The sequence below is a fragment of the Oryctolagus cuniculus genome, chromosome 19 (genome assembly GCF_051225735.1).
Source record: "Oryctolagus cuniculus isolate XC-2025 breed Fujian yellow rabbit chromosome 19, ASM5122573v1, whole genome shotgun sequence".
Taxonomy (NCBI): domain Eukaryota; kingdom Metazoa; phylum Chordata; class Mammalia; order Lagomorpha; family Leporidae; genus Oryctolagus; species Oryctolagus cuniculus.
This window is the reverse complement of record NC_142885.1, coordinates 51,989,211-52,010,941: the sequence shown is the minus strand read 5'-3', so window position 1 is coordinate 52,010,941 and position 21,731 is coordinate 51,989,211. Positions and strand designations below refer to the sequence as shown.

The 21,731-nt window shown below is 50.4% G+C and overlaps 1 protein-coding gene across 11 annotated transcripts in view; it reads right to left on the bottom strand.

Moving 5' to 3' along the window:
- LOC100357058 (rho GTPase-activating protein 17) overlaps positions 1 to 21,731 on the bottom strand; it is a 93,087-nt gene that overhangs the window by 41,059 nt on the left and 30,297 nt on the right. For all 11 annotated transcript variants that reach the window (XR_011384647.2, XR_516932.5, XR_011384648.2 and 8 more), the window contains exons 2-6: positions 13,012 to 13,051; positions 8,346 to 8,450; positions 3,185 to 3,258; positions 1,547 to 1,658; positions 1,237 to 1,313 (exon numbers count right to left, since the gene is read on the bottom strand). Coding sequence is in view for 6 of the 11 variants with exons in the window: in XM_008257896.5 (XP_008256118.1) it covers positions 1,237 to 1,313; positions 1,547 to 1,658; positions 3,185 to 3,258; positions 8,346 to 8,450; positions 13,012 to 13,051 (408 nt within the window). In the remaining 5 variants the exon portion in view is untranslated. The remainder of the gene's footprint in view (positions 1 to 1,236; positions 1,314 to 1,546; positions 1,659 to 3,184; positions 3,259 to 8,345; positions 8,451 to 13,011; positions 13,052 to 21,731) is intronic.

Here is a 21,731-nt window from a genome sequence, read left to right as displayed (position 1 = left end):
TCCCGTTGCAGGGGTTCAAGTGCTTCAGCCATCATCTGCTGCCTCCCAGGGTACGCATTAGCAGGAAGGCGGATCAGAAGCGACACAGCGAGGACTCGAACAAGGCATTCTGATGTGGAACGCAGGTGTCCCAAGCAGCCACTTAACCACTGACCCAAATCGCTGCCTCTGATGTGTACATGTAATGGACGGGTATTCCCCTCCCGCCGAGCAAGCTGATATTAGATCAGTGATGCATCTAATATCCACTGGCATCTTAGAAACAAGGAAATGCAGCATTGTTACAGGCACTTCCTAAACCTGTGATCGAAGTCCCTGACGCAGAATGGCTCCAGCAATGACCACTTTATCACCATGATTCCCAATCACCTCAGCTTCCTAGAACTGCAATATAAATCAAGAGACCTGCCAGAGGCAGGGTCAGCGAAGCTGCCTGTTTTTTGCACATCAAGTTTGATTGGGCCACAGCCACACTATTCATTTCTGCAGCAGCAGAGTTAATCCAGGCTGCAGAGCCTCAAGGACAGACTATCGGGACCTCTGCATGACGTGCAGCCCCTGGGACAGAGGATGAGCAATGAGTGGGTCGAGGTGGTTGCACACTATTTCCAATTCTCACCCGCCTGAGCGGAAAGCCATGTCCGCCAATGATTAAAAAAACTCCGAGGCCAGAGCACAGCTGGCAGCCCGCCAGGCATCTCTGTGGCCTCCTTGCTGACAGATCCACAAGTCAGCCACCCTCTGGGCTGGGCCACGTGGTTCACCTGAGTCCCTCCCTGGTGCGTGCACGTCTCTTGACTGTGAAGCGTAATTCTAAGTACACTGGGCTTGCGACACCGCAGGACCCTCCAGAGCTGTTAGGGCTGCAGATCTGCTTCCTCCAGCATTCCACTGTCCCCAGGGCCAGGCTCTTGGCACTGTGTGCCACCATCCTGTCCCCTGTTTAACACGCTCATTAGTTTTCCTTAGTTTTTTTCCTGTTTCCTTTCACTGCTGGCTCACTAAGAACAGGATGTTCTAACAACATCCCCACTGCCACGTTTGGGGAAAAGCAGCCTAAAGGAGGTGCACACAGGCCGTGACCCAGGGTGGGCCAAGCGCGGGGGTTTGGGACTTCGTCCTTCTATGCAGAGGTCGTTCTCTCGGCGGCGGTGGAGACGGTGGAGACGGTGACGGCTGCGGGGGATATGACGCGGCGCTGCTGCACGACGGGCTATTTCTACAGCTTGACCTTACCTGGCTCTGACCGAATCCCAGTCTAGCACCAACTTGGCGAGCTGTTTCCTCTGCTTCTGGATGTTGGGAATCTCCACCTGGAGGGAGAAACATGCCAAATGGGATGTGCTCGGGGCTGTCCGGCTTAACACCGTATTTACAAATGTTCTCTTCTGCAAAGGGTTTTACAACCCCCATCGACTGCCCTTACTGTCCAAACATGTGTATGCTGAGCCACTGATTGCTGTTAAATCTCGGACACGAGTGACCCATTCACCACCCAGTCTGGCCCAGTCTCAGCTCCTCCATGGTGCAGGGCACGAGCACCCACCTCTGCTATGCCATAGAGCGGGTCCACGATCTCTTTCTCCACAAAGACTTCGTGCTGAGAGAGCTCCAGGGCCAGCTGATTCGCAGCATCCCCACACGTCTCCAGCATCTTCCTTTAAGAACAAGACCCAACACCAAACAGGTGCGCATTCAGTCAGGGGTTATCACATGGGCGCTGCTCTGCTTGCAGGCGGGGAACACTCTGGAGCACCCCACCCGATAAAGCCTTCAAAACAGGACGGGTGCAGGGCAGCGCCTGAAACCCGAGTCCTCCGATTTGTGCTTTAAAAAAGCAATGTCTTGGTCATGTGTTTGGCATGTGCACGCACGCAGGCTGGGGATGCGCATGCGTGAACTATGACGTCACAACTTAACTCAAGAACTGGGTTCTCAAGTCAGGTGGAAACCGAAAGTGTTTCTCAAAATACCCCAAATCTTTCACACCACTGAAAGCTGTATGCCTAAAGCGAATGTGGTTTTCTACTGCCCAGAGAGGGGCTGACGTCAAGGGGCGTGTCACACGGGTCGTTTCCATGTCGTTCTCCTGTGAACATGCAGCTGATGTCACACCAAGTGCATCTGCAAATGGCACAAGGCCGCTGTCTGTCACTCCTTCTCTCCTCTTCCTCTCGTCCTGCCCCAGCTCTGACACTAGGGATGCGGTGTGCGGGGGCGTGGTGGACTGGTTCAGGGTAAACTCTCAGAGGCGCCCCGTTTCCCAAGTTTGAAGGCAGCTTTGCTGTTTCTCAGCTGTGTGGTCTGAAGCAATTTCCCTACCCTCTCTGGTCATCAATTTCCTCATCTGTAAAACGACAGTGGTATCATCACCTACCTCCTGGGCTACTCGGAGGCCTCAAGGAGCTATTACTCAGAAAGAACTTAGCACACGGCCAGCACACGGCCTCACTCTGCTGTTATGAGGGCACCCTTGTGGGAGAGATGCAGACACAGAAACACATCCAGCCCGTGGACATGGCCACTCTCCTCCCAGGGCCGGTACCCCCAAATGCGGGAGCACAGAGAAGACAAGGGAAGGCTGGGACCAGGGAGAGGATTGTAGTCCCCAGGAAACGGGCTCAGGAGCGTAAAGGCCACATCTGTGGAAGCAGGGCCCGTGGTACGGCAGGAGAGGGCAGTGGCTGCAGGGCCCCAGCTTCGCTGGATTCTTATGATGAAAACAGCTTTGTTATTAATTACTTAAATAATACACGCCTAATTAGAAAAGAAATCCAAAACGTATATGCTCTTTATCAACCATCACAGACATTCTGGTGACCCTTGTTAAAGAAGGTGACTCGGGAAGTAAAAGGGACTGGCCGGAGTTCACGGATCTGCATCAACAGGTGAACAAGGGCCAGACAGCCCACATCCAAGGTCAGAGGAATAGATACTGACCCCATCGGTCACTTCTGTTAGCCGCCCTTTCTATAGTACGAGCCTGGCTCCTTCTGAAAGGAAGATTCTTAGCAAGCCAGTGGCCTTAGCTCTACTTCTTCTTATGGAGTCAGGCAGATGAGCCACATCACCATGCTCCTGGACCATCCAGGCCCACAGGTGGCTGCCATGTGCACCACTCAGGGCCCACCCACCCCCACCGACCCACGGGGCACTCAGCAGCCTCAAAGCAGCTGACTCTTACCCCAGGAGAGAGTCTTCCAGCTGAGTCGATGCTTCTTGCATATTCTGAGCAAGAGCTGTCAAAGGGAGTTTTTTCTGGAAGGCAGAAGACAATATGTGTTTTTCATTACCTGACCCCCCATTCAGATCACACTCACCGATTTCTCCCTCCAGGGAAATTTCAAAGGTAAGAGACAGCCTGCTTGGGTTCAGGATCCAGTCTCAAGGTAATAGTTGTGAGGTGCTCCAAAACCCAAAACTGTTTGAGTGTCACTTATTTACTCAAAGAGTTTTGGAGCATTTTGGATTTTCAAATCAGAGATGCTCAACTTGTACCATGTATGTTCCATGCCCTGAGGACATAGGCTCTCTGATTTTCATGACAAGTGCGATAAAATGTCCAATTTCAAAACCTTTTGGGACAATGGTCAGTCTTAAACTGCCTCTTAACTTGGCTATAATCTTAAAATTTAGCATTAGTTGAATATTTTTAAACTTCTGGCTAAATATTTTTTTTTAATTGCAATGTTATTAAGCTCAAAGCCACGATCTTCTTATCTTAGGTTTGTTTTTCAGCCAGCAGTGACCACAGAATCACCCTATCCAACATTCTCATCATACAGTCAAGGAACCTGAAGCCAGGCACCCCGGTAGAGAGCAGGAGAGCCGGACCTCAAGGCCCACGGGCCGAGCCCTGGTTCATGGCCAAGTCGATGGCTTATTTCCCGTTACAGGCAGCGGACGTCTGAACGTAGCAAGTGGGTTGGCTTCTGATTCTGCAGCGCTCCGTGAAACTGTGCCTTCCCAGCAGGAAGGGGCAGGTGACCCTGACGTTCCTGCCCCCAAAGGGCTCCATCCAGGTCACTTACACGTGTGCCAGCTTATGTTATACAGTACCTCTGGAAGGCTATGCAGGAAACTGCTAATACCGGGGGCTCTGCAGTGGGGAGCTGGGTGCCTGGGGAACAGGGCAGGGCAAGACCACACTTTATGTTCTTTTAACAATTGTGAATTTTGACCATGTAAATGTAGAACCTAGGCAAAAACGGTATATTGACTTTGAAAATAGCAAACAGCAAATATATACTTACCCATCTCGCCTCCCCCCAAATTATTTTCAAATAAATAAAAGGGGCCACCTCTGCTCCCTAGAGACCATTCCCCACCGCCAACTTCTAGAACAGGAAGACATGAGGATAACAGAATATTTCATACCTGTGAGTTATGCTTCCTTTCTAAAGGAAGTGAAATATAAGATCAATAAAAGAATCCAGAGAACTACACTCTCTGCAATTCTGGAACTCTTTAGGTCTATGGGGAATAGAGGAATCTATTTTAACAAGGATCATTTAAGATCTCAGTCATACAAAGGTACTTTAAAAAGTTCGTGGATAATGTATATTACAAAACACTGTAAATGGACTTCAAAAATTGCCTGCACCAAAACACTCAACCTTCAATTCCATTTTCCCATGAAATTTTGAGGTATTCTCATAAATCGCCTTGTAGCTTCCACGCCCTCACCCCACCACACCAATCCCATCTTCTGATGTGTACAAATGAGGGGATCCTGCTTCACACCTGAGCAGTGACTTCTTCTTATTTAAAGATTTTGGGGGACCAGCACCGTGGCTCACTTGGTTAATCCTCCACCTTTGGCGCCGGCATCCCATATAGGTACTGGGTTCCAGTCCCGGTTGCTCCTCTTCCGGTCCAGCTCTCTGCTGTGGCCCAGGAAGGCAGTGGAGGATGGCCCAAGTGCTTGGGCCCTGCACCCGCATGGGACACCAGGAGGAGGCACCTGGCTCCTGGCCTCGGATCAGCGCAGTGCCAGCTGTGGCGGCCATTTGTGGGGTGAACCAAAGGAAGGAAGACCTTTCTGTCTGTCTGTCTCTCTCTCACTGTCTATAACTCTACCTGTCAAATAAATTTAAATAAATAAATAAATAAAGATTTCGAACACCTGAGCATCTTAATAATGATGATGTCGTCCACAACCTGAACTCCCCTCCCCGACAGGTAGGGGCTTTGGGTTTCCTAGAGAAAACATCTTTTCTATCTCAGGGACGAATTCTCAAAGCTCTACAGCATTAATCTGTCAACGCCTGAGAGCTGCACACACAGAAAAGAATTCCCTTAGATTCTCAGGCCTGGCTGAGGCTGTCACCTGCCCCATGTCTCCTCTCCCCAGGTCTCACCTCTTCACCTGCATGGGAGCTGCTGGGGGCCCCCCTTCTGTTTTCTACAGCCCTACAGACTGCTGTGACCCTTGTGGTCACCTCGCTGCTCCCTCTTTCCAGGGGCAAGGCGTAGACACCCTCTGGCCCTGTCTTTGGCACTTTCATTTGAAGTTGAAAAGAAAAAAAAAAAAAAAAAAAAGGAAGCTAAGCCATTAGGCTTCAAAAATGGGCCATGCATTATTTTACTTTATTTTATTTTTGTCTCTGCTGCCTGGAATATTCCCATCACCTGTCACTGATTTCCTTCCTTCATAGCTCAGACACCAGCTCCTTCAGGAAGGCTTCCCTGACCAGCCTCCTCCACCTTTAGTGCCCATTCTTGGTCTGCTGTGCATAACACTCTGCATATTTTATGTACAATGCTATTTTATAATTATCCACTCGTCTGGCATAGGAGTTAGGGCGCTGCTTGGGTACTTGGGCCCCTCCCAGCCATATGGGAGACCTGGATGGAGTTCCTTCAGGCTGGCCCAGCCCTGGCTGCTGCTGTCATTAGGGGAGTGCACCAGCAGATGGGAGAGTCCTCTCTGTCTCTCCTCCTCTGTCTGTATCTCTGCTTTTCCAATAAATAAATCTTTAAAGAAAAAAAAAAAAAAAGACGTTGCTTGGCACACCTGGTTTTGAGGCCCAGCTCTGCTCCTGATTCCAGCTTCATGCTAATGAGCAGCCCGGGAGGCAGTGGGAGGCAGTGCGTGGGTGCTGGCTCAAGCAACTAGGTCCCTGACCCCCATGTAGGAACCCAGATCCAGTTCCGGACTCCTAGCACTGGCCTGGCCCAGCCCTGGCTGTTGTAGGCATCTGGGGAGTAAAACAGCAGGTGAAAGTGCTCTTTTTGTTTTTCTGCCTTTTAAATAAAATATATTTAAGAAAAAGTGAATTCCTATTAAAAAAAAAACTAGCCATGTGTATGTATCCTCCACAAACAGGCCAAGAACACTTAACCTTTTACTTATTTTGTATCTCTAGCATTTTACGCAGTAGGTTTCTGATAACTATTTGTTCTCGAAGAACGTATGTGACATTGGGTCATGTCTCAGAGCAGACAACAGAAACCAACAGGACATAACTGTGAGAAGAACAGGGACATAGCTGGGGACTGGTGGGTACCCCGCGGATGGAATGAATGAGGAGATGGAATGAATAAGAGGAAGTAGGAGACCCGAGGCTGATAAGGCAAAAACGGGATCAGATTACAGAGCTATGTCCTGCTACAGATCCTGGACTTTCTTCCGGCAATGGGAAACAGGCAGCCTCTCTTAAGAGGTGGCCCTAGCATGCGGCACTTCCAAGGGTGGAACTGGTCCCCCAGGCACTACAGAATTTTTACCATCTGGGTTCTTACCCTCCAAATGCTAGGAGTCTCCCCCAGTCCTTATGGTGACCCAAATATTCCCTACACTCTTCCAAATATTTCTGGAGGGTAATCCTGGTACCTGCTGAGAACCACTAAGATAAGTTTAATTTTTTAGGCAGGAGGAGAGCCAGACTGATCTGTATTTCAGAAAACTGATTTTGGCTCTCAGGCTGAAGACAGACTGGAAAGGAGGGAAAGTAAGAGGCAGGGAAGGTAGCCAGGAGGTGACAGTCCAGTAAGAGGAAATCAGGTCTTGCATTGAAGTGAATGAAGGTGGTGGAGACACAGTAGGGGGAGGCATTTAAAAGATATTCACATGCGCTCATCAGGCAGCTAGAAGAGGGCGGAGGAGAAAATAAAAGGGAGTATAAAGCCACCCCAGGGTTTCTAGCTTGCATCACAGGAGAGGTGTAATTCCAGAGAGTCAACACAGAAGGAAGAACTGACATCCAGGGCAGGAAGATCCTGGCTTGGCCGAAAGTGATCTAGAAGTCAACGGCACAGATTAATGAGATGCCGCGAGAACACAGGAGTGGCTCAGAGCACAGCACTCTGTGAGAAGGAGAAGAGGAATGCTGGGAGACAGATTAAAGGGTAAACAGCAGAGACACCACAGCAAGAGAACGAGAAGGAACAGCAGGGCAGAGCCAGGGGATGGGTCTGGTTCTGAGAGCTGGGAGCCTGCAGGGAGCATTCCTGGATTCGTAGGCGGATGCAAACTTCCAGCAGAACTCTTGTGCAAGGCGGGAAAACCCTGTTGTCAAACCCTGTTGCCGCAGAAATGTCCAGGAAAAACAAAAGGGCAATATAGATCATCTGCATACTGGCTTTTCCTTTTGAGACCTGTGACAACAAAGCCATACAGCAAATCCTAGCTTCCCTGTGTGTCACCTTCATGGGGTGTGGGCTCTCAGGGTTATTAGCGCGTGCTCATAAGCTAGGAACCTGGAGCAGCAAGGACAGATCTGCATAACCAACGAGAGCACCTGAATGTTTTGAACAAATGTGCCCTGGAGTAGACACCGGATGCCTCTCCTGCTGCCTCTCTTTCCTCCTGTCCGCAACAACATCTGATTATTCTTGAAGACCTACCAAAGCCTGTGAGTTGGAGGCAGGCTCATAGCCCAGGCTCCAGAGCTGGAGCCCATCGGCCAGAGCCAGGCAGAGCATCTCAGCTCCCTGCCCAGCTTCACCCTGTCTTCCAGCAGGCGATGAGGGTGAATGGGGATGCGGAATGTGGGCTTTGTTGCCTCTGAAATGCTAGACCAAAGACCACCTCGAGCCCCTCCCAGCCTCAGGACCTTCCAGTCAGCAGGCCAGTAAATTACTTCTACTTTCCACGCCCATTTAAGATTGGCTGTCAGCTTCCTGTCATCAAAGGATTCCTAACCAACACGCCCTCTCTCTTATCAATGTCAAACAGCGGCTTTAAGGCCCGGGAAGAAGATTCAGCGTGAGTGGGGCTTGCAGGAGGTATCACATGTATGGGTGGTGACAGAAGAGACCAATCTGCTCACGCCACTTGGGAGACACTAGCCAATCATGTCACAGAGACAGAACGGACGACCCCAGTCACATCTGATACTCACGTGTCTCCTCTCGACGTCAGTGCCGTGCTGGCCCTGGAAGCACGCCATCAGGCGCTTATGGGAATGGTGGCACATTGACCGCACTGTGTCCAGGCGCCGCTCGATCTGGCAAGGCAGAGACAAAGCCGTCATCTTTACAGTCCGAGAGCAGAGTGGTGCTGGCGTGAAGGTGGGGAGAACACCCTGCAGTCCAGCTCTTTGCTTTGGGTATAAAACATCAAGGTTCTCACCACTGACATTTTGGGCTAGGGTACTTCTGGGTTGTGAGAGTCGTTCTCTGCAGTGTGGTGCATTTCGCACCTCCGGCCTCTACCCAATAGATATCAGTAGACCCCCAAATCCCAAGTTGTGACAACAAGAAAGGTCCCTAGATACCGTGAAATGTCCCCCGGAGGGCAAGATGGCCCCCAGTTGAGAAGCACTGACCTCCCACTTGCTGTCAGACTGAATGGCGGCCGTCAGTGCACAAGCTACAGCACCAGCAGGGCCCCATGTCCAATGGAGCAGAGCTACAAATGCACAGTGCAGGTCTAGGCTCGCTGCCAAGAGGGAAAAGCCACAGGGATACCTGGAAATCTCTCCAGCACACGGCGATGGAGCCTTCTACACACGGCACATCAGACAGAAGATCAAAGTTGATGTTCTAACACTTGGACTTGAGATTTCAGGTTTTCAAAATCATTTCTTATTGGGGTGGGCTTTGTTTTGTTTTCTCCTAAGTAAAATTTCTAAAGCAGACTAGAGAGTCAAGCAGGAAGAAACACTGGCCTAGGGGACCCACACATCACGAGAGGCTTCCCAGAACACTACTGCTGGGATATGGCTGTTTATGGCAAAGAGAGCTGCTTTTTACAGGCAGGAATGCCAAACATGCGCATTCTGATGACTCATGACAAATGAGAGCAGGCCCGTGGGGACGCTTTCTATTTTAAAGAAAAATCAACAAATTCAGAGCAGAATTCATTTTGACCCCAAAAACATGTTATCCAAGGAGACAGTCCGTGCTCTTGCTGAGGTCCTCATGGCACGGGCAGCTTTTCTGCAGTCCCAGGGCCCCATCACCAGGACTCTGTTCTGGCAGCAGGGTTGCATTCAGGAGCAGATGCCACACGAAATCTTATGAAGACCACATTTTAAAATGTTAAAAGCAGAAGGCATTTGGCGGACAGTTCAGACGCTGCCTGGGACGTCTGCAGCCGCGTCAGAGTGGACAGGGTTGAGTCTTGCCTCCCCTTTGGAATTTAGCTTCCTGCTGATGTGCACCCTGGAAGGCAGCAGGTGATGGCTCTGGTCCTTGGGCCCCTGCCACCCGCGTGGGAGACCCAGAGAGAGTTCCTGGCTCCTGGATTCAGTCTGGCCCAGCCCTAACTGTTGCCGGCATGTAGGGAGTGAGCCTGTGGAGGGAAGATAGTCAGATAGATAGATCTCTTTCTCTCTCTCTTCTCTCTTTCAAATAAAATAATAAATAAAAAAACCCAAAAGCACCAGGAAACTAATAAAGGCACATCCTTCATTTGTCACGGGAACAAAATAAAAAGCGAACGCAGCTCCTTGATTTGATTTTGATTCCTGTTTCCACTAGCAGAAGCACACAAGGACAGGAGCCCCTTCCTGTTCTGTTCACTGCCTGATGCTGAGGGCCGGGAATGCTGTCACAGGAACAGAAGGTGCTCTTTCACTATTCTGAACAAACAGGACACATGTCTGCTGAGTCCCTGTGCGAGGCGTCGGCAAAACAACAGTAAACACATCCTGGATCTCCGCCTGGGATTCTCAGCCTCCCCGGGGAAACTCAGCACAACCAAAATAAAAGGCAGCGGCTCCAACAGAGACCCAAGGAAAGAGGTAGGAGCACACAGAGCAAATCAAGGTGCACCTCACAGGAGAAATATCCCAGGAACATCATCTCGGCCGCGTGGAGCAGTGGCAGTAACAACAAATCACTCACAGCCGGCCCCTCCCACGTGCGAGGCTCTGCGGCCAGCGTTTGCCAAGCTCAACTCACTGACCCCCCTGACAACCCCATGGGGTGGACACTGCCCTGGTCCTCCTGCAGAGAAATGGAAACTGAGTCACAGAGAGCACGAGTGAGAGAGAGTGAACTTTGCAGTGCTAACTTAAGTGGGTCAGGGAACACCTAACACCCTGGGAAAGCATGGTGGTGGCCATGTGTGTGAGGGTGCTTCCAGGCGAGATCAGTGCGCTGGTCTGATGTGAAGACCCAGCCACACCGTGGGCTGAGGGTCTGCAGAGCCCTGAAAAGGAGGTGAATTGATCTTTTGTCCTCACACCAGGGCAGACTGGGCTCCTGCCTAGATATCAGCGGCTGCCTCTGAGCTCCATAACTGACACCCACCGCCTCGGGCTCCAAGTTAGACCCTCAGCTTCCCCGAGTCTGAGGGCGGCAGACTTGGACTCAGTCTTTGTCACACGACGGGAACCCCAGGGTGCATCTCCAGCCGCTCACGACCCGTCATGGGACTTAGCTGCTGTCGTATGAGCAGACTCCCCTAATCCACGCCCCTTTGTGTACCTGCACACTCTCCAGAGAGCCCTGAGAACCACAGCCAGAGTCAGCAAATCCCTGAGGCCACAAAGAGCCTGGGGCCCACCTGGCCCTGGGATTCAGGTGGCTGGCACCAGTGTCTGAACTTGTGACCAGTCACCTCCTTTCCAGTGGAGAGCTCCCGAAACCAGAGTGGGAAAACACGGCGAGTAGCGAGGGCAGACCGGGGGTTCCTGGTCACTGGCAAACCCCTTGAACAAAGGGACAGCTGCCACCTCGCTCCAAGCAGACTCGGTCTTCCTGCAAGTGCCTGCAGGGTCCACCGGCCTTGCCTCAGGGCTTCAAGGATTAGCAGATAATGTGTACACCCAAGGTGGGACGTGGGAGGGAAAATGCTGACATGAAAATCCAGTTTGGTTAATGCTTAACTGAACCAAAGAGTAATTCTCCACATCTGAAAATGAGTTTAAAATATATTATAGAAACTACTAGGGATGTTAAGAATATGATTTTTTAAAGAACTCTTGGGGCAGGCTTTGTGGCACAACAGTTTGCCTGCCACTTGGGATGCCTGAATCCAACACTGGAATGCCTGGGTTGGAATCTCAGCTCTGCTTCCAACCCAGCTTCCTGCCAATGCACACACACTGGGAGGTAGTGGGTGATGGCTCAAGCACTTGGGCCCCTGCCACCTACAGGGGAGACCCAGGTAGAATTCCTGGCTCCTGTTTCAGCTTGGCCTAGTCCTGGCTGTTGAAGGTATTGGGGGGACTGAACACACAAATCAAAGATCTCTCTCCCTCTCTCCATATATCACTCTTTCAAATAAATAATTTTAAACAAACATGTTTTTATATAAAGGTTTATTTGAAAGGCAGAGTTAGAGAGAGAGAGAGAGAGAGAGAGAGCGCTTCCATCCATTGGTTCCCTCGCCAAATGGTTACAATGGCTGGAGCTGGGCCAGGTCAAAGCCAGGAACCAGGAGCTTCTTCTGGACTTCCCTATTGGATGCAGGGGCCCAAGCACTTGGGCCATCTTCTGCTGCCTTCCCAGGTGCATTAACAGGGAGCTGGATTGGAAGAGGAGAGCCTGGACTTGAATCGGTGCCCATATAGGATGCCGGCGCTGCAGATGGGGGTGCAACCCACTGCACCACACAGTTGCTGGCCTCTAAATAAATCTTTTTCAAAAACCTTCTATTCCTCAATTTAAAAATTTTCCTAAGGAGGGGAGGGAAGACCTTAAACAAACAGAAAACCCCAAGAAGTACTCTGATAACATTCCACCTGTGGTGGCTGTGATAACTTACAAGGATGCCTTGGCATGGTGCAGTAGGGGCAGCATCTTTCTACACAGGAAGAAACTCTCCAGGGACTCACCTGAGATGACTGCTATGGGTTGATGGGTTGTGGAAATGAAAGGCAAGCAGACAGGTGAGCAGGCTTCATGGAAACTTCTATGCAGAAGTTTGTCCTTCGTGAGTACTCTGGGGTTGGGTGAAGGGATGTGGATAAAGGATCCACAGCCGTCTGGGAGAAATCCCCAGGCCCACCGTTAGGAAACCTTGTGGACAGAGTGGAGTGGCCCGGGCCAGGTTCCCTCTGTCTTCAGGGAGGAAGCAAAGTCTAGGCTGAGAGCACCCTCTGGCCTCAGTGTGGTGCTGGGAGAAGTGGCTGCTGTCCCTGGGAACCTACGCCCTTCAGGCCCCAACCCAGTCTGGAGCTGGAGTGCAATAGCATGAGAGGGAGCAAGACCTGAGAGCTGCAGGCTGGAGCCAGCGAGCCCCCTGCTCCCACTGGGAGGGCGTGTCTCATCAAGGGAGCCATCACAGAGACGGACTGGAGTCTCATCCACCCAGGACCTGAGCTCAGGTCACAGTGCCCGTGCCCTGGCCAGGCCCTCCCTCAGCCCCACCCCAACACCTGGAACCTGAGAGTAGGCCTAGCCCCATGTGACCCTCATCACAGAACACCAAAGTTTCAGATCCCCTTTTATCACCAAGCAGCCAACTGCGTTTCTTTCCTACTCAAGACCAGGCTAATTTGATACCATCTCACATAAACACACACACACACAGAACGCACAAGCTTCCAACCTCACTTATGGATTTTTTTTTCCCGTGTCCTTAAACAGCATTTTTAAAAGTCTCTATTTTGTTACCTGTAATAGATCTTCACTGAGGACTTCTGTTTTCTCGGCTCTGTGGGAAAAATTGAAAGTTCCGAGTTAGATATCCAGAAATGAAAAGCAGCTCACGAAGTGTAACAATTACTAGTCTGGAGGTTAAAGCAGAACAATCGGAAATAAGTGATCAGGGGAAATACTTCACCGACTTTCAGATCAGGGGACAACTTAGAAACACCAAAGAAACAGAAGTTTACAGAGCATAACAGCCACAGAGGTGACCTCGAACGGCTGCTGCCTACTTCAGTGGGTCTGGAGCGAGAGTGCACTGTTAACAAGGCCCTCCCTGCTCCAAAGCCCACTACAGGAGCCTACAGACCACGCTCTGGGAACAGACCACGCTACAGAAGCTTCCATTTCAGTTCTTAGAATGATCATTTCCACGTTTCATAGCCTTACTGAAACAAGCTAGGCGCGAGCCTAGAAACAATGCAAAGATGTAAGCCTAGGCCATCAATCACAGTAGCAGTTGAGTGTGCCCTCCTGACTTCTCCCCACCTTCACTTCTGGAGAAACAGTGGGTTTCCATAACTGTCCCTCTGCTATGCTACAGAACTATTAACATCATCTACCTTTCCAGGAAACGGAGGCGGTGGCCAGCACTCAGAAGAGGGGCATTCTAAGCTGATGCAGTCTCGGCTGCCAGACCATAATAACTTTGCCTTTTCTCTACAGTTCAGAAGGGCTGCATCACGGTGAATACCTGAAGCTGCCACAATTTAAGTGCATTTTTGGATATCTGGTTCAAAGAGTGACTGGACTCAAGTCATTTGATATCCCTACCAAATTTCCACTGAAATGAACGAGGAAATTTTTAAGAGAAAGAAAAAGTCTGTATCTGCCCTAAACAGTGATAGGTCTGGGAAGAGGCCAAAGTAAACCTAAAAACATAGAGCCTTTTTATAAGACATATTGTAGGGCAGGGATTTGGTTTGGCACAGCCACAAGACATTGCTCGGGATGCCAGCATTCCTCATTGGAGAATCTGGGTTTTGCATGCTCCTGGTTGTAGCTTCCTGCCAAGCACACCCTGGAAGGCAGGTGATGGTTCAAGCACTTGAGTCCCTGCCTCGGATGGGGGAGACCTGGACTGAGTTCTGGACTCCTGACTTTGGCCTCGTCTAGCCCTGGCTGTTGTGAGCATTTGGGGAATTCAGAATGGAAGGGGAGGAGTAGGGGTGAGAAAGACTGTGTGATCTTGGCTATGAACTAATGCAAGAGAAGGAAAAAATATTCAGCCAAAAAGTGAATGGGACCCCTGGAATGACCTCAAAACACTGCTTAGCTAGAGCAGTACCAGCTGTGGGTGAGGGCAAGAAGTACCATGGACCCCTCCGCCATCCCAGCCTACACTCAGGGCAGCAGCATGTTACTCAAGCTGGACACTGCCAGAGAGGGTCCCAGTACCAACCATCACAGCAGCGTCCCTGCTAACCTGCAGGTGCATGCAGGAGTGGCTCTTTAACCAGCTGCTGCAGGAAACCAGAACTCTGACCTGACCAAATACCTCCAAGGGCCAAAGGCTCCAGCCAAGGCTCCAGCCCCCACTTCAGCTCCACGCCCGAGTGTCTCCAGCAGCAAGCTGAAGTATGCCATGCCTAGCTCTTGCTGGACACATGGCACAGGCGAAGCTGAAGCGCCAGACACGGGTAGTCGCACAGCTAGGTCATGTGCAGGAACACGGCTAACAGGAGACCACAGCTTCCCCATCATAGCCTTCCCTGCCGCTCACCAGCACACCCACCTCCGCCTAGCAAACACCCCTCCTGGGCTCTACAACTTTCTCCTTTTCTGCTCTGGCCAGGGTGCTGCCTCCCAGGGTGTGACTGGCAGGACTGGATCCAGAGGCACTCTGATGGGAAGTGCATGTTCCAGGCCGCAGCCTAACCCACTACGCCACAATGTCCACCTCTCTTTTTGAAGTACCTTGCATATCCTCTTACAAAACAAGTTACCCTTAAAAAAAAAATAATAGGAGAAAACTTATTCTAGAATTCCAATGTGGACTGCTAGCAAGTACGGGAGAATCAGTGACAACCCAGCAGTATACTAGAACGGGCTCAGGAGAACTGTGTTATGTCCATCTTTCCACAGCTCCTTGTTCAGGGAACTCACACTAGTAACTTAAATCAAAATAAAATATACAAACAACTACAAACAAATCAAATCAGGGTTTTTTCTTTTTTTGACACCCTACTTTAAAACATTTATGAGCACAATGCTGCAACAGTCACAAAGAAAATAAAGGCAAAGATAGCAAGTAGGGGCTGGTGCTGTGTGGCACTACGGGTGAAGCCACCATCTGCAGCACCAGTATTCCTCATCGTATCCCAGCTGCTCTACTTCTGATCCAGCTCTCTGCTGTGGCCTGGGAAAGCAGTGGAGGATGGCACAAGTAGTTGGGCCCCTGCACCCACATGGGAGACCCGGAGGAAGCTCCTGGCTCCTGGCTTCAGACTGCCGCAGCTCCAGCAGTTGCAGCCAATTGGGGAGTGAACCAGCGGATGGAAGAGCTCCTCTCTCTCTCCCTCTCTCTCTGCCTCTCTCTCTCTGTGTAACTCTGATTTTCAAATAAATAAATAAATCTATTTTAAAAAAAGAATTTATTGTGTTTTGTGATAAGCTATTTACTATGATTCTTAATTTTTAAACTACATGCATACATGGTTCCAAACTTAAGACAGTATGTGAGGGGTCTGCACTGTGGCGTAGCAGGTAAAGCTGCCGCCTGCAGTGCCGGCATCCCATATGGGTGCCACTTTGTGTCCTGGCTGCTCCACTCCCAATCCAGCTCTCTGATAATGACCTGGGAAAGCAGAGGAAGATGACCCCAGTCCTTGGGGCCCTGCACCCACGTGGGCGACCTGGAGGAAGCTCCTGGCTCCTGGCTTCAGATTGGCACAGCTCCAGCCGTTGCGGCTATCTGGGTAGTAAACCAGCAGATGGAAGACCTCTCCCTCTCCCTCTGCCTCTATCTCTCTGTAACTCTGCCTTTCAAATATTTTAATTAATTTAAAAAAGACAGTGTGCTATATTTTTAAGTCACATTCTTGGTATGGTTAGAGATGAAGTACCTCCAACTTAAAGCAATGAGTCCAACTGTCAATCTCTACAAAAGAATAATAGGACACAGACCTCATCCAAAATAAAAGTTGGTATATTTATTGTCCTTGTCCCAAAGTAACACTGTTATGTTTTAAGTTTAGAGGTCATTTACCTGAAAAGGTCTTTGGAAGCGGAGAAATATACTGAGCATACTATATGAAAATGCAGGCATACTGTTTAAATGTGAGTTTGCCTTATGTTCCCTGCCTTTGTGGATATTCTGCATAGTATACGAATAAGATTAATTTTAAGAAAAGATTCATTGTGCCTTAGATTTTAAGGTTCACTGAAATTGGCCAGCACTGCGGCTCACTAGGCTAATCCTCCGCCCGCGGCGCCAGCACACCGGGTTCTAGTCCTGGTCGGGGCGTCGGATCCTGTCCCGGTTGCTTCTCTTCTAATTCAGCTCTCTGCTGTGGCCCGGGAGTGCAGTGGAGGATGGCCCAAGCCCTTGGGCCCTGCACCCGCATGGGAGACCAGGAGGAAGCACCTGGCTCCTGGCTTCAGATCAGCACAACGCGCCAGCCGTAGCGGCCACTTGGAGGGGGGTGAACCAATGGAAAAGGAAGACCTTTCTCTCTGTCTCTCTCTCTCACTGTCTAACTCTGCCTGTCAAAAAAAAAAAAAAAAAAAAAAGATTCACTGAAATTATTAAAAATGACCTATAATCAGGAAAGATGACACTCAAATGGCAAATCAACATTGCAGAATATAACGTACAAACTGGGGTGGCTCCCTCACAGAGAGATTCCTCTGCTGGCCCTGTGCTAACTGCACCTTAAGTTTATGGACCCATTAGTGTCCCTACCTCCCCCATTTTGTGATCCAAATGATCTGATTTCCCGCATCACAGTGGATGCCCAGCTTAGCCCTATCCATCCTGGACTGTTTGGGAATGTTCATATTTGTCAGTGACGGGGAATTTTTATCGAAGGGAATCTATTCAGAATACTGGCCGAGGCACCCACTCACTAGCCAGATACATTAACCATAGAAATTTGTTGGTTTTTACCAAGATGTGTTATTTTTTTTCATGGTGGGGTTTTGTTTTGTTTTGAGTTTATTAAAGCAAAAAGAGCAGGCAGGGGACAGACTGGATTTATCAAGACACTGACAGACAAGAAATTAAAACAGTAGACAAAGTGATCCAATAATAAAAACAATGCTTGCTAAGTCAGATTGTATTAAGTCAGACATTTTGCTGCACAAACCAAAACATTTGGCCTATGGGTCTTTTCTGCTTTGTCAGAACCTTCTTTGTGTTCGAGGTTCTGTGCTTGAAAACACACTTGAACGCTTCCTGTCCATGACTGCAAAAACAATACGACTCAGGAAGGAACTTCCCACTCGCCGTGTCACCCTGCGGCTTGTTGTTCCCTGGGCAAGCCCCTCTGCAAGTTCACTGGCCATTCAGACGGGGCGAGAGCGGCCGGATTTTCAATTTACGTTTTGGTAAAGCACATTTCTCCTTATGATGCCTGGGGCCGTAAAGCAGCAGAGCTGTGCAGGCCTTCGTGCGCTGCTCACCTTTCCCCCACACAAGGTGTGGTCACCGCCAATGCTTCAGTGGTGGCCAACAGGAAGTTTCACTCAGCCCACTTACCAGGCAAGGAAAAAACAGAAATGTTCCCAATCAGAAGGAGTTCATGGTACCAAAGGAAAAAAGCAAAAATGCTCAAGACCAGCAGACAGGGTCAAAGGAAAATTTCCAATTGGCCTGACAACTTCCATCTCCACTCAGGGGCTGACTTGCGGCACAGTTACTGTCATCACTGTCACTACACTCCAGTGCCCAATCCCATGGCTCATAGCCTCCAGGCTGCTTCCCAGGATCCCAACTCTGCCCCCTGGGGCATCTACACCTTCACAGACCGTGCACGGCAAGAGCCACGGGCAGAAACACTCAGTGCAGGCTGTGGTCTCCAAGCACCGAGTGTCACTGACCTACTAGACCCCGAGTCCCATGGGGTCAGAGACCAAATCCGCGTGCTCCTGCCCAGAGCCTTCCTGCCGTGAGAGAGGTGCCAACGGACCAAGGGATGGCAGTCTCAACCACAGGGGAAGGGTAAAAGAAAACAGCTGCAAGGGGGAAACCTGAATACAACTAGGTAGAAAGGCAGCCATCAGGTGTACAGAATTGCCTTCTGCAGTAAAATCCACAAAGACCACAACTGAAATGTGTGACAGTGTTTCAAAGCCTTTAAAAATGGCAAAAAAAAAAAAAAAAGGTAAAACCATTCACATTCACAGTTCTTAAACTTTATGTTAAAAGAGGAGTGGCTGGTGCCATGGCTCACTTGGTTAATCCTCCACCTGCAGCACCGGCATCCCATATGGGTGCTGGGTTCTGATCCCAGTTGCTCCTCTTCCAGTCCAGCTCTCTGCTGCGACCCAGGAGGGCAGTGGAGGATGGCCCAGGTGCTTGGGCCCCTGCACCCGCGTGGGAGACTAGGAGGGGGCACCTGGCTCCTAGCTTCGGATCAGCGTAGTTCCGGCCGTGGCGGCCTCTCTCTCACTGTCTAAAACTCTACCTGTCAAAAAAAAAAAAAAAGAGTGGAGGAGCTGGCACTGTGGTATAGCAGGTAAAGCCATATGGGTGCCAGTTCAAGTCCTGGCTGCTCCACTTCTGACCCAGCTCCCCACTAATGCGCCTGGGAAAGCAGTGGAAGACGGCCCAAGTGCTTGGGTCCCTGCATCCATGTGGGAGACCCAGAAGAAGTTCCTGGCTCCTGGCTTCTGATTGGCCCAGGCCTGACTGTTGCGGCTATTTGGGGAGTGAGTCAGCAGATAGATCTCTCGCTAGCTCACTCGCTCTAACTCTGCCTTCCAAATAAATAAGTAAATCTTAAAAAAGAAAAAAAAAAAAAGGAGTGGAAACCATTCCCATTCCAGAGGGAACTATTATTACAGATTTCTGAAGAATTTCTAATTTTTTTTTTCTAAATTTAAACCAGTGGTTCTCAGTGGGAGGCAAGAGTGTCCCCTTGGAGACACCTGGTAATGTCTGGTGGTTGCTTCTGGCTGTCGCTCCCCCTCTTCGTGGAGGAACGACACAGGACCCTACGCTGTTCTTTCGTCTGCTCGGCCCTCCCCGGGTTTGCTGCTGGTTCTTCCCGGGTTGGCTACTATCCCTTCCACCTCCGTGGAAGGGCAGTTCCCCCTGGCCGCATTCCCCACTTCCGCAGGGGAGCGGCACACCGCCGGCCGGTTCTCTCGGGGGCTGCACGGGTGTTCCTTCAGCTAGATGTTCCCCATAGATGTTCCCGGTGCATGCCGTCTCTCTCCTCCTTTATAGTCCTCCTCCGCCAATCCCAACTCGGCTGAGTACGCTGCTCTCCAATCAGGAGCAAGTCCTACAGTTAATTGGTTGAACTGGAGGCAGCTGTGCGGAAGCTGTTTACTTCTCTCCCAGCGCCATATTGTGGGAGAGCAGATGCATAGAATAAGTCCTAATTCGAGTAACTTAGTCTAGTCCGGATTGCTCCCCACACTGGCAACTTATAGGTAAAAGCCAGAATGCTATTGAATATCTTCAATGCTCAATGCACCCCAAGCCTAAATCACATATAGAACTAGAAGGAATGATCTGGCCCTGTATTCATCTGGCGATGCTGTAACAAATCTCCTCAAGCTTAGGGGCTCAAACGATTCTAATTTATTCTCCTATAGTTCTGGAAGTCAGATGTTCGAAATAGGTCTTGTTGGGCCAACACTGAGGCGTCAGCAGGGCTGGATTTCTTTGTGGATACTGAAGACAGAACATGTTTCCTAACCACCTGGAGGCCGCCGCATGCCTGGGCACATCAAAGCCAGCAACATTCGCTCAGGATCTTTCTTCCACCGTCACATCCAGCTCTAACGGACTTTGCAACCTCTGCTTGGAAGGGCATCGGTGATCACACTGGTCCAGGAGACTTTCTATGGATTGGCAATGCGAATTCCATCTCCCACCTGAATTCCCCTGTGCCACAGCTGCCCAACACATTCACAGCTTCTGTGGAGTAGGACCTGGACAGCTATGGGCAGGGAGAACGTTATTCTGCCTACCAAAGGGCCCAGGGTCAACAGTGCCCAGGTTAAGAAATCCCGATTTTAAGTGACACACACATCCATAGGCACGCAGATATTATACATGCAGTACACACACACACACACACACAGACATGACGGGCACCTTCACAGGCCAGAACACAGATGTACAGCTCTACCTCCTTCTGTTTTGATGGCTGCATAGTACATCTATATGTGGACATATCATAACCTATTTATAGCTTTTTTTTTTTTTTTTGACAGGCAGAGTGGACAGTGAGAGAGAGAGAGAGAAAGGTCTTCCTTTGCCATTGGTTCACCCTCCAATGGCCGCCGCTGCAGCCGGCGCACCGCGCTGATCCGATGGCAGGAGCCAGGATCCAGGTGCTTTACCTGGTCTCCCATGGGGTGCAGGGCCCAAGCACCTGGGCCATCCTCCACTGCACTCCCTGGCCATAGCAGAGAACTGGCCTGGAAGAGGGGCAACCGGGACAGAATCCGGCGCCCCAACCGGGACTAGAACCCGGTGTGCCGGCGCCGCAAGGTGGAGGATTAGCCTAGTGAGCCACGGTGCCGGCCTATTTATAGCATTTAATTGCAGGAAATCAAGGCAGCCCCACCCAAACCATCCGTCCTCATTCTGAATCTAATCCAACTGTGGACTGCAGACAGGTCAAGAGAGTCAAACCTCCATATCGGAAGTGGTTTCTGGGGGGCTGGTGCTGTGGCACAGTGGGTTAAACCACAGCCTGCAGGGCCAGCATCCCATAAGGGCACCGCTGACAGTCCCAGCTGCTCTGCTTCTGATCCTGCTCCCTGCTGATGGCCTGGGAAAGGCAGCCGAGGATGGCCAAGTATGCTGCACCCATGTGAGAGACCCAGAGCAGGCTCCTGGCTTCTAGTTTTAGCCTAGCCCAGTTGCAGCCATCTGGAGAGTGAACCAGCAGATGGTCCTCTCCTCTCCTCTCCTCCCCTCCCCTCCCCTCCCCTCCCCTCCCCTCCCCTCTCTTCTCTTCTCTTCTCTCCCTGTGTAACTCTGATTTTTGTAAAGCAGAAAGTTACAGAGAGGCAGAGAGAGAGGACAAGAAGTCTTCCACCTTCTGGTTCACTCCCAGTCAGCCTCGATGGCTGGAGCTGCACCTATCCGAAGCAGGAGCCAGGAGTTTCTTCCAGGTCTCCCACGCAGGTGCAGGGGCCCAAGGACTTGGGCCATCTTCTACTGCTTTCCCAGGCCATAGCAGAGAGCTGGTCATAAGTGGAGCAGCCAGGACTCGAACTGGTGCCCATGTGGGATGCCACACTGCAGGTGGCGGCTTTACTAGGTACACCACAGCGCTGGGCCCATAAATAAATCTTTAAAAAAATAAAATAAAAGAAGTGGTTTCTTCAAGGCTGGGGGTCCCTCGGAGCCTTTCTGAGAGCTAAGAAGGGTTGCAGTTAACACTTAACAGTGGCTTTCCATGCCAACCACTTCCCTCTGCTGACAACAACATCTATTCTTACCTTAAATCTCACATCATTCCTATGTAGTAGGGACTACTATGACCCCCATTTTACAGGTG